The sequence below is a fragment of the Vanellus vanellus genome (assembly GCF_965231255.1).
Source record: "Vanellus vanellus genome assembly, chromosome: 1".
In the NCBI taxonomy this organism is placed as follows: domain Eukaryota; kingdom Metazoa; phylum Chordata; class Aves; order Charadriiformes; family Charadriidae; genus Vanellus; species Vanellus vanellus.
Window position 1 is genome coordinate 22,849,819 of NC_138905.1, and position 20,363 is coordinate 22,870,181.

Consider the following 20,363-nt stretch of genomic DNA (forward strand, 5'->3'; position numbering starts at 1 on the left):
ACCGAAAAGGCGCTGGGGGTGCCAACAGCACTCCGGAGGAGCTCCCGGGGGCGGGGGCTTTCCCCAAGGATCAGGCTGGGCCCAGCCCTCCCACCCCGCGAAGGGCGCGCCAGCCTCCCCCCTCGCCCCCAGCCAGACCACGCCGACAGCGGGACCACCACCGGGACCGGGACCACCGGGACCACCACCCCCCCAGCACCGCCCCGCCACCCCCGGCCCCTTCCACCCTTCATCCCACCGTACCTGGGCGGCTCCCCGGGGACCGGCGGGAGCAGGACGCCGCCTCCGACACCGCCGCCTCCTCCTTCCCTCAGCGCCGACCGCCGACGTCACGCGAGCGCGACGGGCCGCGGCGCGGGAGGAGGCGGCGGCGCCTCCGCTGCCGGGTCCTGCCCTCGCCGGAGCGGAGCCCCGGCTGCTGTGCCGCGGTCCGTGACAGGGCGCGGGCCCGCCTGCAGGCAGGAGCAGGGGCAGGGGCAGGGGCCACCGAGGCCCGCGGGCCCTCGCGGCGCTTCCCGCCCCCGGCTGTGGTAACGGCGCGGCCCCGGGCCGCACACCGCCGCCGGCGCGTTAACCCGCTAATTTTAGACAGTTCCCGGTTTTTAAACCATTCCTGACACGCTTCTAACGCCGTTTTGCAAGAAATAACGCGCTATTGCCAGAAAGCAAGGAACTGCGCTCGTATCACGTCCCCATCTGCAGAACCTGCAGTGTTCCGACAGCGTTGGCAGACTCGCTCCACCAGGAGTACGCAGGGTTTTTTTCTCTTTATTAAAACATGAGTTAATGTGATCAGGATCTTAGAGAAATACATACAAAAATATAACACTGGTATTCAAATCCTGGCTGTAGGCGTCAGTTGAACGAAGGCATGTAAAAGGGAACAAGCTATTTCTCAGAAAACACTTTTTCCTTGAAAATGATCAATCGTAAAAAAAAAAAAAAAAGTATTTCTTTTTTTCAGGGAGAGAGTGGGAGAGAGAAGAATAAACCAACAAATCCTCTGTTCTGAAAAGTTTTAAAGCTAAAGTTTGGCCGTTGCCTCATTTCCAATCCAAAGTAAATGCTTTTTGGAGTTTGAAGTTTAAAGAAATTCTGAACAGAAACAGAACGTCTTTGTGTTCTTCAGCTTTTGTTCATGAAAATGTTTGACATGGCTTTTAGTTTCATTTGAAAGATTTTCATTTCAAAATGTGTATCATTTCCCATCCAGCAATAACTGAAAACAAATAACAAATGAGAAGGGAATCACTAGGAGCAGTTATAAAGAGAGAATCGTGAAGACAGATTCAGTTATTCAAATTATGTAAAGTTGATTCTGGTAGCACCACCAGTACAAACATAATTTGAAGTGTTCAAAATCAAAAGGTCACATTATTGAAGTCACAATCACAGAAAAGTGCTCTTGAAAATGAGCCCTAAATTATATCTGGAATGCTGCAAAACAAGGCATGCTATGGCTGTTGCCTCAGGACATTGATTTAATTTTGAAAATTCACATGATGTCAGCCTTAGGCCACTACCAAATCTCGGGGGGATTTGTTATATAGACAAAGGGCAGAGTGAAGCCCTCTTTGCACTGCTTTATTCAATTATGTATTTGTAATTTTATATATGAAAAATATTTTTCTTTTTTCTCTCATGCCTGGTATTCATTTCAGGAAATGAAATTTAATCTCAACCACACAGGTGTGATGTAGCAAATGCACATACTATAGCTGTTCAGCTGCTTTTCTTTCTTAAATCCTTGAATTGAGAATTACTCATTAGAAAAATTAAAAGAATAGACCATGTTAGGTGAACGCTTTAAATCAGATTATGAAATGAAAGTTCATTAATCTAAATTTAACAACAGGTCCTTCAATCTCCCAATGAAATGGTGGTGGTGACAGCAGTGCAAGCACTTTGGTATTGTGTTGAATAATATTAAAATGTTTTGGCTATTATGATTGCTCATTTCAGATTCCTGTCTTCTGGACTTCTTTTAACATTCATGCAGTCAAGATACTGCATATGTAAGCCTGACATTACAACGTTGCAAAAGACATAGGCCCCAATTTGCAGTAATGAACTACAGGAGTTGTTTTCCAAGTGTCAGTCTTGGATAATTAGTGCCAATATAGAATATGCAAGCACAAGTCTCTAGCTGAGAATACGGATTAAGTATTTTAAAAGCAAAAGACAATTGTGAATGGCTCTTATTCTACTTAGAGATTGACTATCCTTTTTCCTTATGATTTAAAAGGCAACGAGAACACCAACACGTTTTCTTTTTCTTCTGCTGTCTAAAATGATTCTGAAGTGAAGTCAATTTCTTGAAATCCCATCCTTCACTGAAAAGAACAGCAATAAGAAAAACAGTTATTAATCAAGCTCATACCACAATTCCCAACCCCATAAGAACATTTTTATTGGAATCAGACCACTGCTCTTGGCCATTTCTTCTGAAAGAGAGCAGGGCATTTACTTTCAGAGAGAGATGCCCACCTTTACCAGTGTTTTTTTTTCTGTTGAAAAACAAACATTATTCAGTAGAGAAATGTTTTGAGACAATTATGCTTGAAAACATACATACCTGCCTAATCTGATTCCTATACAAATACAGGACACGATCCTCAGCTATTTGTGAATGTACTTTAAGCATGACTAATCACTAATGAGTGATCTGTGGACAATATAAATAAAAAAAATGTAACCTGATTCTACCCTATATTCAGAAAACACATTAGCAATCAGAGCCAGTGCACACCTTATTAACCATTCTTTAAGCACATAATATTTTGGTAGTTTAATTTCAAAATTTGGAATAACAGTATTCAAAGTTCCCAAGGGTACAGTTATTATGCTATCAAATTCGGTGCTTTCTAGCTCAAGTGGGAGAATTAAAAGCATTCAGAGTTTCATCCTTTTCACATTAGATCATTGTGCTCACACTGACTTTAATATCCCATTGACTTACAGGATCCAGCTGTATTTTATCATCTTTTCAGAAACTTGCATATATTGATAAGAACTAAAGATAAAAACAGACAACTTACCTGAACACTGAAGCATTTTCCATTCCTGCTGAAACTGGCCTCTTAATATTTTTATTTTATTTACTTTTTCTTGGGTAGGAGGTACATAAACTCCGAAGTGAGGTGTAAAAGCGCCCACTAATACTTTGGTTACACTTGGCATTAAATTTATCTCTGTGTCCTATGTAAGAAGAAAACAAAAATACTCCTGGGAACCAAACTTTCTTCGTTTCAGTAATGCAGGAAATATTTTTAAACAAGCTTTTGTAATTATATTGCTAGTAATAGTAGCCAGAATGAGCAACTTTCAATTTTCAAATAAAAATGTGTCAAAATGGAGATTTTTTTTCTGAAAAAGGTAAATAAATTTTTATCTCCTGTAAAACGTGCTTTTGCAAATAGATAAAGAATCTCAGTTTTTCATTTGAGGTTGAAAAGTTAAAGGTATAAAACGTTAGGAGGGAAGGGGAGCATGGGGCTTGTTTACTTCATGCATCATTTATTCTCTGTCTGTAGAAAATAGTGATATATTTTGCTTCATCAAAAAGTGTCATTTTTTTGACTCTTAACAGTCTAAATCAATGTCATTTGGCCACAGAAATTATATTGAGTTGCCCATGACATATGAGGATTATTAACATCTATTTTGAAGACTGTAGCTCTATTTTATTTTTAAAAGATAGAAGTCTTTTTTCAATTGTTCTAAAAAGCCAAGCCCACACAATGGAAAATCCCCACGCATTCGATAATCCCGTTACGGAGCTACATGCGGAGTACCAATATAAAAGGCCCAGTCATTTAGTAAAGATGTATGTCTAACTTCCTTTTTATCTCTGAGTTTACCCTTCAGAACATCAATAATTCTTTCCATTTCATACTCTTAATTGGTAATGTGCAAATACACTATTTCTGTATACTGTATATCAATGTACAAATTATATTTGCTTAGACAATTTACATATCAGCACTGTAAATTAAAACAAATAGCATTTGAGAAGACTACAGAATAAAGTATGTAAAAATCCACTTAATTGGCAGCTTAATGAATAGTATGTCTTTAATTGGATACTTGCTGAGAAACAGATTAGAATGAAATTGCATACGTGAACCCTTATTCATTGTTTCTCATTAAAGAAGAACTAGAAGGCACAAAAGCAATCAAAAGTTACTGTTTCACAGAACACACAGAGAAATTGTGTTACTCACAGCCACAAGATGCTGCAGAGGCCGAGAGTGTAAGCCGAGTTCTTTCAGAGATTAGACAAATTCATGGCAGATACGCTCAGTGGCACTTATCACACACTGGTCTGGATACAGCCTCCGACTTCCTAAATTTAGAAATCCTTAATGTGGTAGTGTATGGAAACACTAGAGTAGGGAAAGATTCGTATATTCTTTATTTCCTTTCCCATGCTCTCTTATCAGAAACACAAAGCTCTGGTAGATTGGTCCACAGATATGTATTATGGCAATTATGTTCACTTAAAGGATATGTGCCATTTTAATTTATTTGCTGCATGATGGAAGTCATGTGTGATAAAGTACAGCATGGGGGAGAGAAGGAGAGGAAATTTAGTGTTTTACGATAAACAGGACAACAGGCTGCTTTCAATCACATTTGATGGAAAGAGGCCATATACTTCACAAACAAGTGTTTCTTTTCAGGAGACAGCTCTGAGCTGTGAATCCCAGATGGAAAAGGCAGTTAATCCACAAACTGTGGCAAACTGTCAGAACATCTACTGTCTATAGACATAACCACGGTCTTGCATTCATGTCTCAGCTTCTCGGTCAGGCAGGCTGCCTAGAGCTCGGTATGCATCTACATCTGCTCCTGTTCTCAGGCCCGAGTGAAACTTGGGCTATTTGCATCGTGAACTCAGGGGTACCAAAGACAGTATAGATATCGTCAGTATTTTCTACTGGGCAGCTTGAAGCAGTTCATACCAAGCATGCTGCTGCTTGATTTGAGTTTTGTCCTAGGCACTTTGAAGTACCACAGCTTAGCACTACTTCTTACCTCGATCACTACAAAAATTCGAGACTCGGCTAATCCTTGTAGTAAAGCAAAAAGCAGAGAAATCCCACTTATTCCAAGGCTCCTGTTTGGTCCAACAGCTATTACTGTCAAGTTAGGTTGATAACTGTATGCTACAGGAAGAATGAATCCAAGCACAGCAGAAAAGAAGTCGTTTCCTTCAGCATCCTTTAACAACAGTGAGAAACTATTTTACACAAATGTAAAACCCCAAATTCCCAGATATAAAACAAAATAGTAAGGTGAACCTCAAAAAGCTTTTGATTGACCTAGGAAACAGGATACAGATCTATTTTCACAGCGATTTTTATATTAAACAGGCAGATTATTCATCTTTTCCTTAGTGTCTTCGCACTGTAACACTGCCTTCTTGAAGATGAACTATAGTAGCTACTAAAGGTTTCCTCAAACCTATGCATTCTAGTACATTCTAAAGATCTGTGAGGGAGTAGTATTCTGGCAAGGCCAAGAAAAGGAAATATTTTCAAAGGTCCAAATTGCAGTGAGGGGTGTAATTCTCAGTGTCACTTTATGAATTTGTAAATAAATTCTATTAATTCTGTTAAAAAAGTTTTCCTCTTATGTTGTTTCCAGAAAGTGAACCTTACCTCTTTCCAGTTTAAAGAAATATGGTGTTTGGAGTCGGCCTTTCCAGACTGTTCTTTCTCACAAATATGTATCATGAGTATTTTTCTGTAAATAAAAACCACATCCAAGTATTTAGCCAACAACTTCTAATGAGATAAAAAGATCTTTTCGTTCATCATTCTTTAAATACTAATTCATAATACAGGAGCAAATAACTATTTGCATTGCTACATGCCATAATGTAAACACCAATTAAAACTGAAATCCTTTGTAAGGTATTTTTAAAAAGAGTATTAAAAACTATGAGCAAATTCCTTTTAAGAAAAAGGGAAAGTGGCAAAAAAAAAGTTATGGATAAGTAAAGATTACTTTCAATAAGGAACTCAGCATCAGCAGTATGTGTATCCCTGCAGTTATAGGGGGGGTACACCCTATATAATTAATAATTGCCTTCTTTATTACTTTCTATTTTCAATATTCTATTTTCAATAACAATCTAAATTTCAATTAATATAGAAGGATTACACTTTAAACCTACCACTAAACTCATAGAGTGGCACTTAGAGATAGCAGTTTGTCTTTAGAGATAGGGGATGTTTTGTATTTTGTCTCAAGCTAAACTTAACGAACATCAGCTCATGACTGATTCCTTAGCACAGATTTCATCATGTGTATGGACACTTAGGAACATTTATAAAGCCTTTGGGATTTGACTCCCTGAAGTAAAGAGAAACCTCACCCATCTTCTGTGTTTGGTATGATTTGCATGTCTCCAACAAATATGCAAAGCACTCTGCAGAAAACAAAGGAACATATACATACGTTTACATCGAGAAGTAATTTTTTTCAATTTGTGCAATTTGTTTTAAGAGTTTGCATGTAGATTAGATGCATAAAAAAGAACGTATATTGTTTCTGAATCTGGTTCATTAGAAGTATAAAGACGACACATTTATGACAGCTCAAGGGAACTCCTTTTCTCCCACCAAATACAGGGTAGAAAAAAAACAAAACCCAAGAAAACGTCCTCAGATCAAAACCAATAGAACTCTAACAAAGAAAATGTGGGCTAGCACAGCAGTCATCCTTACAAATGTTCTGCCTTTAGTAAGGCAAAAGTTTTTTGCTAGGATATACAATATTGTCTGTACTACATATTGAAAATACTATGCGCATGGAGATGCTATTTGTTTTAAAATTAAGGTGTCAAAGGCAATTTGCCGTATTTCACACACTTTTATCATATTTCTACTTTTTGTCAAAGGGCCCCAAATGCAAAAAATACAAATTCACCTTTGAAATCCAAAATGAATAGAATGTCTTAGTGCAACAGCAACAGAAACAGAAGATGCGGGTGATTCTGCAATTCCATTGCATACCTACAAAATATATTTTTTCATTCAGAAATAATTAATGCTGCACAAGATCATGTCATTTCTTATTTGTAACAACTGTATGAGCTGTTCTATTACTTTAAAAGTATAGTGCTGTGCTGAAAGGCAACTGTAAAAATAGCTTTTGCAGGGCAAGGTCATCTTTACCGGTTCTCTCAACAGTGTGCAGATTGGATACACTCGGTGTGCCTGTAGGTAAATTGCACCAGAAAAATACACCCTATGAAAAGGATGTTGTCCCTCAATTCTAAACTCTGATTCTTCCTTTAGCCTAGGCAAGCTATTCCTTTCTGGAAAATACAATGACAGTGTTACTCAGTCAGCCTTTCAGTGTTGTGTTGTGTAGTGCTTTGAACTCTACATGAAAGCTAAGCAAAAAGATAATGCATGCTCCCCCTCCTCCTTCCTCCTCTTTGCATTTGTCAACACAAAGAGCTCAGCTTAGCATGAAAAGTTCTATTTCTTTTTGCCAGGTACCTTTCTTCTTCATCTGTTTATAGGTTCTCCTAGAGGTATGTGCCGTCTATAACGTTAGAAGTTTGTCCCCGAGATCTACATATGTGACTTCCAACAGCAAGAAGACAGCTTACAAGAAAGAGGCTATTCTGGCAGTTACTCTTCCACACAGGTCTGGTACTTTACAGAGAGCTTTTCATTCCAAGGCAGAGACTGATTTATTATGATGTAATAATCTTTTGTTTTCTTGTTTGCAGTTTTCCTCTATGTATAAAAACTTGGAGAAGCAAAAATACAAACATGCACCCTCTAAGCCTGTCTTCTCTTCATTCCTGACCCTGCAAGAACCAAAATGCTGTATTGGAATTACTCTGTTCAGAATGACAGCACCTAGCGGTGTTTTCAACAGCTCCACTAAAATAATGTGTGCGTGTAAATCAAACTTACTCTTGAGTAAATTGTTGCATAAATAATGGTAAGTGGGTGCAGCTGCACATACCATGTCATCTTGTAATGAAGGGTAATGCAGAAGTAAATTCTCTCCTAAAGACAGAAGGCAAAACTCTGTGTACTAAGGCAGGAAAAATTTTTGACATTTCTTGCTCAGATTTCTTGCTGCTGTGCACTGATGCTTGATGCACCAACTTCTGCTCCCCTCAACAGAAAGACTGAATGCCTGTATCACCTGTACATCTGATAATGATGAGAAGGTTATTACTGAATCATATGCTGTGACTGCAGAAAAGCAGGACAACATCTTGCCCAAAGATCATTAGAAAGATGTCTTGGGGTTAATGACTATCCCTAAATAGTTTTTTCTCATCTTGCATACTCACTCTTGTAGCTAAGCACATTCTAGCTGAGATTTGCGGAGTCATGAACTACACAATAACTAATATCTGGACAACAATATAGCAGAAGCAGAAATTGGAGGAATCCAACTCTCCCCTCACCCCCCGAGATCAAAGCAGTTTATTAGTACCTCCTTTTTAAGTATTTTATCTAGGATGGCCAACGTCTTCCCAAGAGAAAGCAAAGTTTTCTCCTCTTTCACAAGATCTGCATAAAAGCCACTGTAAAATGAATTATATGAAGAAAAACTAGGTTAGAGGCAATAATGCTTTCAAAGAGGACACTGATACGGTACTTTGTAGTTAGTATTAACAGGGTACATTTTGTATAGGTGCTACACATTAATTCCCAAAAACCTAGCTTTCACAGGAAGGTGACAACAGTGTTGCCTGAGAATCCCGAGCTCTCTAAACCTGTCTTCATTCTGCACTGGAAAGAAACCCAAAATGTCTGATGATATTCAGGAAATAGGGTCCTGTCAAGATTAGACTTTCTAAGACAAAAAGTAGAGCTTCTCAAATCAGACCAGTTCAGTAGTTTTTTCAGCTAAAAGTGAACACAGAGCTTGAAGGCACCTTCTTAGCAAAATCTCTTTCTAAATGAATACATTTGCACTAACTGTTCTATCTCCATTGAGATAGTCTTCTCTAAAAGTGTTCTGATTAGTTCTTTAAAGGACTTCAAAGCTATGAGTGATAACCAATACCAATGTCTTCCTTTTTAAAAGGAAGAAACTCTGGCTTTAATTGAGTAGACTAAGTCCAAAAAGTTGACCAGAGCAGAAACAGAGGAAGATGACAGTCTGTACAGAGACCTCTCATCCTCATAATTATGTTGAAAATTCAACAGATAGAACCAACCTGACAAGAGCTTTTATTTCAGTTTTGTCCATTTCCTTCACCAAATGAACAGGTACAGGGAGTAAGTGTGCTGAAACTTCAGTGTCAGTTGTTGCTGTTTTGATGGGAGGCACTGGAAATAGAATATTTTTCATGTGCAGTTCCAAAAACCTTTCTACTTTGACAGTTTCATTGTTAGTCATCTTGGATTCATGTTCTGTGGAGGGATTTGGATTAGCCTTCTTTAGTAGGTGTGATTTGGTGCTCAAATTTTGTAAAAATGATGTGTCTAGAGAAAAAAAAAACCAAGAGGGGGTTCACATGTATTAATTCTTGAGCAGTGTGTTAATATTTGGTTACATTTATTTACAAAACAGAGTACATCTGTAGTCATAGTATACCTATTTATTTCCATGCACTAGCTAAAATGTTTCCTGACACAGATGTTATTTTTCAGTGCTGCTACATTTTTTTCATCTAGCAACTATGTCCATATTTTTGACACAGAAAACAGCATCCTCAAACAAAGTTACCAAAGCACTACTTTTTGGCATGATGTTTGCCAGCTTCAGAAGTTCTTTTCAGACCTGCTGAGGATGTGGCCCTGAAGGAAGCCTCACACAGCCTCATCAGTCACTTGATGAATAACTGGTAGTTCAGTTATTTTAATCCACTGGTATTAATCTTAATAATTTTGAATGTCTGTATGAATCCATTTACCAATCACATTTGCTTGAAGAAAGAGAAGAACATTTACCTTCATACATCAACCATTTCCAGTAGGGTTTGTGTGCTGCTCTCACATTTTGAATAGATTCAATTGCACTACAATAGAAACAGGATTAACAGTATCAGCACTAATGAAAATACAGGAAACAATTTATCTCAGTGGAAAAACAAAACAACAAAAAGCCCAACTGAAAGTGAATAAAGTCTGGTCTATTCCAAGAACGGAGAACAGAAAAATAAAGAAAATGAGAGTCAACGGCCAGACTGCTTGGAAGATTAGATGCCTGAGTCAAAAAAGGAAAGTGAAGACCACAGGCAGTATGTGCCTTTTAAGTACACATGTCCACACACATTGAGTGAAATCCTGACCCTGCTGTGGGAGGAAACACACCTGTCCCTGACTTCAGGAAAGACAGGATTTCACCTGTCTTTCTTTGCTCTGTCAGAGTTTTTATCTACCGAATGTAAAGATGCAATTGGATTCACTGAAAAGCAAGACTATCTGTTCAGGAAGATTCAGAGTGGGGCAGAAACCAGGTAAATCACATTCCTTGCATTCTTTGTGTTGAAATTATCACTGCTATTTGCAGCACTATAGGTCCTATTACACTAGCTATCATACAAACAATTCAGGTCATGTTAAATCCAGGACACATTCTGTGTATGTGGAGATTATTTGCAAGGCGTTCAGGAGCTGGACTCAGATAATAGTTGAATATGTAATCAACTCTGTTCTCTAGGATGATAGCAACCTGAGAAACTACAGTTGCTAGAGAAGAAAAAGAGGGGCTAGAGGTACTACGGGATGTACTAGCATCAAAACAACCTGCTTTGCTCCATCAGAATTTACCAAACCCGACTCTGCCCACAGTCTGTGTATATCTACACCGCTTCCCTGACTGATCTGAGCTCTTCAGTTTTAAGGAACAAAGACAACCAGTAGGTGCTGCCACCAAAATGCATAAGGGGCATCACTGCTGAAAAAAGGCATGGAACAACTATTTCTGTGGGAGAGAGACTGAAGGTGGAACACAGAGATGTGGAGATGGTACAAACAGCCAGAGAGAAAGACACTGTTTAGACGTGGGAATGATTCAGGCCCAAGATACAGAGTGCTTTACTAGGTCAGATTCACCACCGTGCAAACACAATCTTACTGTCTCCAAAAAGAAGTTAGATCCTAAGCTTAATTATCTTGGTACAGCTCTACACAGTTGAGTGCTTTCACACCCCAGGCCTCCGTACTCCAAATCCCAGAAACACAAGGAGTCATCAAGACTGGCTCTGCACAGCATCAGCTCTCACTGATGAGACAGAGGGTAGCTCCAGCTATTGCTCCAGCAACTGCAGTGGCTCTGGAGTCTGAAGAACTAATCCTTGCAATTACATACTTTCCCAAACACTGTCTGTTATTAACTGGCATTGCCTTGATTAGAGCAGGACTGTCTCAGCCTTGAGTGAGATGATCTCCAAAGGATAACAAGGCCCAAGGATAAATAGCATAAAATTATAAGCCATTAAGAAGTATTCGCAACTTGAAATCATTTCAGAAGCAAAAGCATACAAAACTGTACCTTGGATGACTATTTTGTAAAGCAAGTTAAACAAAGCAGAAAATAATATATTATAAAGCACCATATTAAAACCCTGCTTCAGCAAAATGTTCAAAGCATGCATGTCTTTAGTCTCTTTAATAAATATGTGGGTTTTTCTAAAATTCTTCGTATGCTTACCTTAGGCAAGGTGCCATTTCTCCAGTTATTTGAGGTACAGGATCTCCAAGCAAAGTTTTTACAGTCATGCAGACTGATTCAGACAATGACTTTAAGTGGTATCCACCCTAGAAAAAAAAGTATCTTGTGTCACCTAAAGAACAAGTACTTGTAACATCTATCTGAATATCATAACAGAAAAGAAATTAAACTTTCAAAATACATCTGAATTTACAGAAACGGAATATGATACACAAGTACATCTAAGTCAATGATTTTCAATATGAAAACAGTAAGTTAGAGGCTGCTTGCTGAACCTCACTGGTGTCACATGATTCAACTCACTTTATCATGGTTCAATTAATTTCAGAAATCAATCATGACTTTGCCTTGAAAACACTGGAAACATATGCCTTCTTCATTCCTATCCATGATACACCATCTTCAACAATTTTTGTGGAATACTCCTTAGAAGGCAAATACTATTGCTGTCCTCTAAAATGTCTGTACAAGGGAGATCTTCCACAGCCTGACACTTAAGATATGGTTGTCCTAATGGTTTGGCAGAATTTGGAGAACTGAAGATAGATTTCAAACTCCTAGACTGCAGAAGATAGACTGCTTCCTGCATACCACCTGTGGAGCAGTCACATCATCTGTATTAGGAGGGGATGCTTACTTGCACTTCAGCTAGTACACACAAATATCTTTAATAACCTATGGGAGAGGAGGATGATGGAAGAAAGGTCATGCAAAACAGAGGTCAAGTAAATCAATTCATAAAGAGTTCACTCTTGGGAGACCTTGTTGGCAGTAGTATTTCCACACACTTATTTACCTGAAAAGCCACCATTTTTCTAACATGCAGCAGAAATAGAGAATTGAAATCTAGATTTCGAAAGGAGGACACATGTTTAATTGTTAAAAAAAAAAAAGCACTTAAGAAAAGAGCTTGCATAGAGGCTTTTAATCAAAAAAGAGGGAATTTATTAAACCCTCTATTGTTAATTAAGAATACATTTAGGTTAAAGGTTTTTTTAAACTCTCCTGGAGTAAGACATACTTGTAAAAACATTGGTAATGCAGCCTATTCACTAAATACATTTTCATGAGTTTGGGATTGTCTAGAGCAGCAGACTAGACACTGTTAACAAGAACAGAACATATCTGTGCAGGATATGTTTTTCTGAACAATAAGCATGTGCTCCTCTGCTTCAAAATTTTAAGTTAAATAAAAGTCAGTTTCAGACAGGCATTACTTTTAATTTATAAGACCATTGTCAAATCTTAGCCATTTTTGCTTTCCCAATTCTCAATAGATAGAAAAAAGAATAAATTATTTTGTTAAGAAGTTTTGCTTCCTAGTTTCTACCTTGCCCTTTATGACTGTGATATGAAGACCCTTCCCCGGGGAGTACGTTTCCAAAGTCTTTACCTCTAGGATGACACACAGCTTTCCTTTAGCTAACTGCATCAGGAAATGGGTAAGGTGGGCAAAAACTTCAGGAGTGGCATTCATCTGACCCTAAATCAAAGAAAAAAATTTAAGAGACCCTGAATAAAACCCTGAATAAAAAACATTGGTAACTCCTCCCCTACAATCTGAAATACATGAGTTCAAGTTGGAATACTGGAATGCTTGTCTCTCATTGTATCTAACAAAATGCTGAATCAACTGCTTTAAAGGAAGGTGCAAAAAATAACAAAGTAATTACACCTATGGGATAATTTGCCTTTACAGATCTTGTTGTAGTATTTAATGAGCTGAGGTCAGCTTAAGGACTGAAGCATGTATTTTTAGCTTGGTCAGAGTGAATTTCACCTAGCAATCACAGGACATTTAAGAGGTAGGAATATTTTGCGAATAGATTCATGACTTGCAAATAGATTCACAAAGGCCACAACAAGTTACTTACTTCAGGGTCTCCAATTCCAGAGTCATATCCAGAGGAGACAAGAACCAGTTCAGGATCAAACTGTTATAAAACAGAGAGAGTTGTAGCACATTCTTATGTCCTATTTTCAATTTTGTACTGGATTTCAACGGTACCTTGTCAGCTGTGTTATTCAGCTAGAATATGAACACAAATAAAGACTCTCCTTGAATAAAAACTAAGATTACCCTTTTATACTATTTTCATTCCTGCTAGAGAAGTCGCAGATTGATATTGATTATTTAAAAGCTAACATTCCATAAATATTAATCAGATGATCAGGACATTATTCATACCAGCAGAAATAATGTGTTAAATGTGCTACTGGCAATTACTGCATTTCTAGAAAACATTTAATGGTACCTAAGTACTTAGGAAGTAGTCTTTGGTTTTGCTATTCAAATAGCAGAGCAGTAAAAAATTACCTCAAAAGCCATTGGAAGCAACACATGGAAAAACGCAGCAAGATAATCTGAATTTCCCATCCCAACCTGCAAAATGTGAGAAATGTAGGTCATATTTTCCTGTTGGAATAATAAGTTTTCTTAGGTTCTTCGAGACTGCAGGGAAAGATAGTATCAAAAGTTAAAGATAAGGGAATTTTATGAGGTCAAGTAAAACAAATTCCATTTAAGTAAAGTGCATAAATATCCACCATTTTTCTCATCTCCTGAAACACTTTCTGGTTTGATGCCTAGGCAAGATATTCAAGAAGAAAAGAATATGTGCACGTTTCTCTCTCTCTTTTTTTTTTTTTTAAACATTATCATATTCTCAGCCATATTTCTTAGCAGACATTCCACTGACAGGAAGGAGGTACACTGTGCTAAGACATCTGCCAAGCAAGTGAAGCAGTGCACTTCTCAGAAAAGCGTTATGTAAAGCATGAGATAGAAATCTATTGCATTTGCTTTGTTGTGCTGTAAACAACATTTACCTTATTCCAAGGCAAATTTACGTTAAAACCTTTTCCTTTTCCCAGACCCACAGCATCATAATCAGATTCTCTGAGTGATGGCCAGAATTCCTGATGCTCATAGCGATGCCAGGAAAAATACAAAACACTGAAAGATACAAGAAACAAATCCAAATTGATGAAAAGGTTCTGAAACTGACTTTATATCTTGAACCTGGTGGCTGTATTGACTGAAAGCATGAAAACAGAATCACTTTTCCCCTTAATTCTCTTAATGGACTCAGACAGTGAAACTTGGTTCTATGCCAAAATTAACCTAGGACAACTGCTAAAAATTTATTGTATGCGTGCAATCTCTCCACATCAAAGACAAGGCATTTTCAGAAGAGCAGACTTATTTCTAGAATCTAATTCTGTGGCTTTTTAGAAAACAATACAAAGCTCATGTGTTTTATCCAACTATTACTTGAACTGAGAGATTCCTGAACAGAGAGAATAGAGATACTACCTGAATACTGTCACAGAGGGATCTTACTACTGGAAAACCAAGGTGGTCATATTGCATGCTATTCTTTAGAGTAGAATAGATTTACATGTTTCTTTTTGTTATAGTTTTCCCTCTATTTGATAATGAGCGAAAATAACAGAGTGACTAAAATCACAAGGAGAATGTTTTGTAAGATTCTAGTTTAGGAAGTCAAGAAATCTTATTCGTTACAGAGGAAAGCAATATTTGACCAGCTAACATAAAAAAATAAATAAAATATCCTTCAAACCTTGGATCGTCCTCAAATATATATTGAGTTCCTTGCCCGTGGTGCACATCCCAGTCAACAATTAAGATTCTGCATAAATCAGTAAAAGAAAACATTCAGCAGAACTGCAGCAAGTACAGATGAATAATATTTTTCTGTCCCAAAAGTTACATAACACTCAGAAAGCTCATTCATCTAAAACAGTACAGTGACAAACAGTTATCTAAGTGCCACACTTGTGTATGATAAGCTTCTGTAGGGTCAACCATGCACTTACCTCTGTAAACCGTATTTCAGTTTTGCATATTGTGCTGCAATAGCAACATTGTTGAACAAGCAGAACCCATTAGCTGCATTTCTCTGGCTGTGGTGACCTGGCGGTCTAAACCAAAGTTTTATATGGTTACTCACGATGAAGAAAATTTTATGTGAGAAAGTCTTCACTTCACCCTATTTTCTTACCTTACTAATGCCATTCCATTGCACACTTTTCCTGACATCACAGCATCCACCAGCTGCAAACTTGCTCCTACTGCTAGTCTGGCACAGCGGTAAGTGTTCTGAAAAAGAGAATCTCTTAGTTGTCATCAATAGCTCACCAACTTGTTTTAAACTAATCACACATGATGTGCTTTTGCACCCCAACAGCAAATTGTTTTGACATAAGTCTGCCCTATTGAGTTTGCATGCAGATAGTTGAAAGCAGAATTTTACAACACAAATTCCAACGTTCTTTCTACTATGTTTACCTGTGATTATCATATCCTTTATAAGGATGTTCTCTCTGGAGCAGTTAAGAAATATGAGACGGACATATTGAACCAACTAGTGGAATAACATGGCATCTTTGAATAAAAGGAATGAAACCTTTCAGAAACAAAACACGAAAGACTTCACCTCCATCACTTGGCATAACATTTAAGAGCAACTGTTACCAAAATATGATTTGCAGGTCACTAATGGTCTACAAATGTCACTAATGGTGACAAAAATAGAGGTAAAATTTGAGTAGTGCTCTGTACTGGCATGATGCAATTACAGAATAGATGACAGGACACTTAACCAATTTAAATTACAGTATTATACTGAGCTTGAAACGGGTAACAATAATGTCATAAATATACATAAGTCTACTTACATAGTAAAAAATGTCTTGCTAATTTTCCCCTACTTGGAAAAGTGCCACTAAGATGCAAAGCCATAAATACTTGTAACTCCCAATAGAGGAAGCAGTTTAACTTACACACCGGATGAAAGAAAAAAGCATCATAATTTCCAGAGACTCTTTTCAGTTCCTCTTCATTCATTGTCTGCGTGCTTTTCGCCACTTCCAAGTGTTCCGAACTGCAGAGGAGAGAGAGAGATTAACACAACACTTAACTAAGCAAATAAACCTGTAAAGTTTTCTTTTAATGCAAAATGTAACTAAAAATAACAGAATATATGTTAAAAGAGGCTTTCTGTGAGACTTCACAAGTCCAGTAGGTGCTCTGGAACACTAGTTGCAGGATATAGTGAAAAAATAAGGAGTGCTGTGAAAGCAAGGAATCTTGGATGTCTTAAGAATATGACATTCTTCTTCCTTTTCCAGTGGCAAGAGCAATTGCTTTCAGAAAAAGGCTCCTTGTTCCCCTATTCACCTTTGTTCAATCTATTTTGCAATCCACACTACATATAGATACCATCCCACCATAAACTAAATTAGGATTCTGACAGTTATCAGAGTGTGAATTATAACACTGAGAATGTGTGTTTAGGAAAACAAGTATTTTAATTAATCCTTTATCAGGTGTCTACTAACTCCCTCTTTTCACTGGTTCAAGAGTGCTGTAAGTACTAAGGCACTAGAATCAATGTTGCCCCAATTCTCTGTCAGTGCTCTCCTGCCCTTGTGTAGCGAGCCGGAAATGGAAGCTGATGGCATCTACTCTCCCATCTGTGCCCTAATCCAGGACACAATGACCACATGCATTCCTGTAGGTGGACAATGCCAAAGCAACCAGAATTTCACAACAAAATGAGACACACTAGTGCTGCCTTATGGAAATAAAGCTAAACAGTGGCTTCAAAATGAAGGCATTAACAGGAATAAAACCACATTAACCTGAATGACTATATAATTACTAGATTAACTTCACCACCAGCCTTGTAACTAACTGTGGACACAAACATATTTTTATAGGAATTATGAATTTGTTTCAATTCAGAAGTGCTTTAGAAAGGAAAGAGCTCTATTATCTCTAGCTTACCTATGGAAACCATGACAAGACTTAATAAAGTAATTTGTCCCCAGTCATCTAGCAGGAACAACTCAACTGGAAATAGTGATCAAACTTCTTTTGTACCCAATCAGCAACATGTTTACTATGAAAATAAATTATATTGGTACACAGCACTAATTGCATTCTAACAAACAAGTATGTTCTTAGGAAGAATACTGTTCTAGAATCTGAAAAATTAAGCATGACTTGGGGATCAAGTTATGGTCCTTGTCACAGGTGTCAGGGCCTCGAGTGCATCCCTTCCCTCCTGGGGTTTGGCTGCTGGTTCATAACCAGCAGATAGTATAGCTGGTCACCTTGAAAGAGAGTGCTAGAAGGAGCCTCAGCGGAGGCTCCCTCCAAGCAGCTCTGCTAAGAAGTCTCAGCAGAGGCTCCTCCTCCTTTCCCTTGGCACTTGCTTTTAAGATAAGGCTCTCACCCTTGGCATTGCAGCTGTGTGTGTAGTCATGTCTGCGTCTGGCCATGAACCCCACTAACTTGGACCTGTTGACTGACTCTCTAGCTTGACCTCAGACCTGACATGTCACTACGGCCTCGCCAGGCAATTTAAACTCATGCCTGAATCTGGTTACCATCACTTCACCTGTGCTGCTTGTCTCACTAGGGTATTGTGGGATTGTGCCCTTGTCCATGAAGCCACTCTGGCTGCTTTGTCATCACACTCTGCTTCCTACTCCCTTTGTCTCTCAGAGAAGGCTGCCCTTGACGCTCCCTGATAAGGGCAAATGAGTGCACAAGCAACATGCAGAATCATCCGCAGTTGGTTGTAGAACCATCACACTGAGGTGACAAATGCCAGAGCAGACTCCATTGCCATGACTTCAGAATGGGCAAGCTGCTCTTCCTCCTAACTTCCCCCCATCCAGAATTAGCTGCAAAGCTTTTCTGTTTGATTCACTCTAACTCAAAGATGCCTGGGAGAAAGAGGAGGTTATTATCCTGTTTTTCTACACTTTTTAAAGTCTTGTCCCATTTTTTATTAGAAGTTTACTTTTAATCATATGTATAAATCAGCACTCATTGCTTAAGAACTAAAAGAGTGAGAATGGGGATTTAGTGGAATAGCAGATTCATACTTCGGCACCAACACCATACTCAGCATTATTTGCCTAACTAAGTGTGACACATTTTCCATTGAAATTACTGGAAGTCATTGGGTTTTGGCCCAGACCTTTTCAAACAGAGCAAAACATGACCTGGAGGTATGACATGTGTTATTTCATTGAGTTAATCTGAATGGCAATGAAAGTAAGTCTCAGACCTGTGAACCAACAGGATCTCCTCCTCGCTGCCTTCTCTGGCAGGCACATGGACACATCTTTCCACAAGATGGTAACATTTAAGCTGCTCGTAAGAGGATGACAGTCTTTCTGGCACTTCAATATCACAAACAGGACTAAAAATGAGCAATAATCACATTACTATAATACCATACCAGCACAGCTAACAAATACACTTAATAATGCCTAGGTTTTAACTTCCCATTGTAAGAAGACTCATTACCCTCACAGAGAAACATGTGAGAGTGGAAAAAAAAACAATATCTTGAAATACTTTTTGCTTTGGAACTAAGCCAAAAATTAGTTCTAAAAAACATATAAGCAGAAAATTATATACGGTTCTTAAATAAAAAACAATAGCATCATTTTTTGTTTCTTCTCTCACCGCTAAAAGTAGCGATGCTTAATCACAGGCACAGGAATGCCGAAATAAAAAGCTGTAGGTTACAATAAAGGTGAATAGAGAAGTGGATTTGGGAAAGAAAACAGTAGACTGTTACTCTGAGCACTGCAAAGGCACTGGTTTAATTTATGTAAATTTAAGCAAGTGGCACATATCAATTTCTCATTGCATTTAGTTGACAGGTTTCAGCTGAGTGAGTATATGTCCATATTTTTTCCAACATCTCGATAAACAATTTCATTAGCTTAAAATACTTCATTTAGGGGGCTACTCAGATGCTTAAGGCTAACACTTCTTATTAAGGCCTACCAGATTAGAGGCCTACAGCTTCTCAAATCCAGCATCGGATCATTATTACAGCATCTGGATACAAACTGGGAATAAAATTAATATTTTTTTCCCCAAAAGGAGACTTTCTATTTACTAGGAAAATGACAAAGTATCTATAACTACGTATTTCCTAGTACACTTACAAAAATGCGTTTACTTGGTACTTCTTTCAGAAGTCCTAATAAGAATCTATTAATAAAAAGGATGGCAGTGACTTACTCACTCCAAAGTAGTTTATGAGTCGTCATCTCCTCATCATAAATTAGCGCTGTTCCTGAAGCCATTGCTACAAACAGAACAAAAGAAAAACCCCAAGACACACATTTCACACAAAAAGTAAATATATATTAAAACAAAATATTGCATTAGCTAGTGAGAATATATGTACACAGCGTATCTGCCTGCATGGCAATTTTGCACTTTAGACTTTGTACCTACAGAACGAAATCAAAGAAAATCCTTTAGGAGGAGCCCCGACAAGACCCAGGAGCCAGGCAGCAGCACAAAGCTCATGGCACAGACCTTGAAACTGGATGCACGCAGGCAGGATTCACGATTATCTGAATTTTCCAAACCTCGGCGCAGGTATTTCTGGTGCAGGTGAAGGGGTTACGCCATCTCCCCGAGCCCCTCCAGCCCACCCTGAGGGCCTCACCATGGCTGCCGAGGATCAGAGCACAGGCCGGCACAGGCCTCTTCCTCCCGCCATCGCACACAGGTACCTACCTGCCAAGGCGGATGTGAACGCAGACAGCGACTTGTGAAAAGCTATAAAAGCCACAAAGTATGAAAAACAGGATGATACACCCCACCGGTAGCACAGCTACAGGGATGTGGC

At 38.5% G+C, this 20,363-nt stretch overlaps 1 protein-coding gene across 1 annotated transcript; it reads right to left on the bottom strand.

Moving 5' to 3' along the window:
• Positions 1-2,307: 2,307 nt before the first annotated feature.
• On the bottom strand, positions 2,308-19,952 carry HDAC10 (histone deacetylase 10; the record flags this gene model as incomplete). Its single annotated transcript, XM_082498448.1, has 20 exons — positions 19,745-19,952; positions 18,774-18,908; positions 16,478-16,574; positions 15,693-15,790; positions 15,508-15,612; positions 15,252-15,320; positions 14,497-14,623; positions 13,985-14,050; positions 13,542-13,601; positions 13,061-13,150; positions 11,647-11,753; positions 9,942-10,009; positions 9,206-9,473; positions 8,476-8,566; positions 6,937-7,022; positions 6,383-6,436; positions 5,664-5,748; positions 5,038-5,223; positions 3,039-3,198; positions 2,308-2,333 (listed from the first exon to the last, which is right to left on the bottom strand). The coding sequence occupies exons 1-20, from the start codon at positions 19,807-19,809 to the stop codon at positions 2,308-2,310; spliced, it is 2,043 nt and encodes a 680-aa protein (XP_082354574.1). The 5' UTR covers positions 19,810-19,952.
• Positions 19,953-20,363: the final 411 nt, after the last annotated feature.